Source organism: Pteropus vampyrus, unplaced genomic scaffold (genome assembly GCF_000151845.1).
Source record: "Pteropus vampyrus isolate Shadow unplaced genomic scaffold, Pvam_2.0 Scaffold1, whole genome shotgun sequence".
Classification (NCBI taxonomy): domain Eukaryota; kingdom Metazoa; phylum Chordata; class Mammalia; order Chiroptera; family Pteropodidae; genus Pteropus; species Pteropus vampyrus.
In genome coordinates, this window is record NW_011888782.1 from 26,396,772 (window position 1) to 26,399,631 (window position 2,860).

Sequence of the window (2,860 nt, forward strand, 5' to 3'; positions counted from 1 at the left end):
TCCTTCCTTCCTTCCTTCCTTCCTTCCTTCCTTCCTTCCTTCCTTCCTTCCTTCCTTCCTTCCTTTTACATTATAGATATAAAAACTGAGGCTTACGAAGTAATACATGGCCTCTTACGCTAACATTAGCAATCATGCATACCATTTATGCAAAAGGGCCACAATAAATAAATTTTAGTGATCATAGATAACTCTATTACATAAACACCAAAAGTTCCACACTCCCCTCTACTTGCCTCAGCAAGAGCATTTCCAGGACATTGTCCTTCTAACTCTAAACCTGAGAAGATGGGCACAAAAGAATGTTACCTGTGATCCATCCCAACCGGCCTTTGTAGAAATGTCCCACCATGCCTCCAACATGGGCTCCCAGGCTAACACCAATGATGTGGATTGAAGACTCCGACACACCCAGCACCTACAAGGGGCATTTATAGTGAATTGCATTTGGGGCCCAGCAACCCTTAGCCTCACAGGCTCATACTTTCCCCTGTGGCTTTAGCAGAAGAGGGCCTGGGCATGAGATACCTGCTACACATACCTGGGGTGTGGGGGAGAGCAGGGCAGAATTTTCATCCCAGTATTCCCTTGCCTTCCTCCTGGGCTCCCCGCCTTGACAATTCCCTCATTTTCCCTTTGGTGCCCAGTGTGTGAGTCCTGAACGTGGCCATTCCCTCTGAGAGATGACTAAAGCGGGCCACTGGCACACTCTATCTGACATGCAGTGCACAGTTTACAGAGGAGGAGAGGGGAAGTTTAGAGGGGTTTCATAACCTTCTCAAAGTGGGCTATAAGCAGCAGAGCCGAGATTTGAACCAAAGACCAGCATGTCACTGGTGGCTCTGCTTCCACCCTAAAGCTCCTCCTCATGAGCTGCTTTTTTTTTTTTTTTTCCTTCCGACCCCTCTCCCCTCCATAAGCAACCAAAAATCACCCTAGGCTCTACTACACCTACCAAAAGTTTACTGAGGAAACGGGAGATCTCGAGTCCCAGCTTAATCACATTTTCCACGGCTGAGAAGTAGATACCTGTAGAACCGTACACCCAGTCCACAGCAATCACATTGGCATCTGCTGACCGCAGAAGGGCCCCAATGAATTTCTCAATCCAGGAAGGCTTTGTTCCCAAAGCCCTAGACATGGGGCCAAGGAATGATAGGAAAATTAGCTGCCAAATCCATTTCCATTGTCATGGAAACCTCTGTTAACAGGATAAACCCATAAAAGAAAGTCAAAAGTAGGGAATTAAAATATATGGATAGTAAATCATGCAGCATTCCGAGCATAGGGAGGACATCATTCCAAAGTGACCAGGGCTTCTGCCTGCACACATGGAGCCTTTGAGTAAATTATAATAGGGTGCCTCGTGCCAGGGCTCAGAGCTGGGTTTGAGCTTCACCAGCCCTCAGTCAGGCACCTTTCTGTGGTGCATAAGTTGCACAAACCATATGCATTGACTGACCCTGCTTGTTATTCATGGGAGAGAAAAGATATCTTTGTGTATTAGAGTTAAGATTTGCAATCTTAATTCTCATTCTAGAATACAGGCACTTTCCTTGAGGATGTTTTCATTTATTCCTTCATTTATTCACTCCTTCATTCATTCACCAAATGAGTCAGGCAGTATGCTAGGTGCTTTGTGAAAAATACAGAAAAGTAAGATATAGTCCCTATCTTTCTGGAACTTAACAGCATAATAGCACTATTCTAGAAAAAGGAGAATGATTTTTTTAAATTTCATAAAACTTCCCAAATGATTGGGATCAGGAAAGAAGCTTTCTCAATGGCCTGCATTACAGGAACAAACAGAGCACGTTCATGGAGACAGAGGAGCACAGACTGGGCACGTGCCACGAAATGTGGCTTTGGGAGATCCAGGAGCACACTGAGTGACAAGCCTGATGAGCTCTCCAGCTATTCCCGGGTTGCAGGTACACACCCAGCCTTGGATAGCGGCAAAATGTAAGATTTGCTAGGGAAGAGACCTTGGCACAAGGCTGAGGAGAGATGCCTAAGGATGGATATGGCTGGGTCTCTAGAGTCTAGGAATTTCAGAAGCAGACAATCCAGAGATGAGGAAATGGTGATCTTTTGTGCAGTGCCTCTGTGTCTACCTTGTTATCGGGCACCCCAATTTTAGTTGTTCTCTAGTGCTATTGTTTCACCATATTCTTTCCCTCTTTCCTCCTTGCAACCTTTCTGTTTCTGGCCTTGTCAGTGGGCTTTGGAGAGAAGATATTGGAAGGAAGGATGGGGATTAAGTTGAGACTCAATGACTATATTTCACAACAAAATTTGGACCGTAGGGCATGAAAGAAATTGAAGAAGAGATGTGTCTATATCCTGAGAAACTCTAGCCTCTGGGTATGATGGAAGTAGCACCCATAAGTGGAGGTTTCTCAGGTCATGAAACCAGGAAAGAAGTGAAGAAGGAGGAGAAATAAAATTTTGTGACCCTCTGAGTGATTGTGCCAGGCCTATGACTCTTTAAATTAAATTTATTAGAGTGACATTGGTTAATAAAATTATATATGTTTCAAGTGTACAATTCAATAATATGTCTATGTATATTGCATAAAGTCTATGACTTCATTGGCTGAGATGAAGCATGCAACATCATGCTTCAGGGAGGAAAAGATCACTGAGACCATCTCTACTGCCTCCCTTTTATTCTAATGTGGAAACCAAGAATCCATGTGCTGGAGTGATTTTTCAGGATCACACATATTTAGTTTGCGAGTGCGTAGACAAGGACTGAGGGGAGGAGTAACATATATGACCAACAAGAATTAACAACATCATGTGTGTTCATGTTGATATGAGACACCTTCAAGGGCAGCAGGAGGTAAAGAATGGAACA

At 44.0% G+C, this 2,860-nt stretch overlaps 1 protein-coding gene across 2 annotated transcripts in view; it reads right to left on the reverse strand.

Annotated features, from left to right (window-relative positions):
- Window positions 1-2,860, reverse strand: part of PLA1A (phospholipase A1 member A) — a 37,068-nt gene that overhangs the window by 22,902 nt on the left and 11,306 nt on the right. For both annotated transcript variants that reach the window (XM_023523064.1, XM_011374704.2), the window contains exons 3-4: window positions 956-1,133; window positions 310-418 (exon numbers count right to left, since the gene is read on the reverse strand). In XM_023523064.1, coding sequence (XP_023378832.1) covers window positions 310-418; window positions 956-1,133 — 287 coding nt within the window. The remainder of the gene's footprint in view (window positions 1-309; window positions 419-955; window positions 1,134-2,860) is intronic.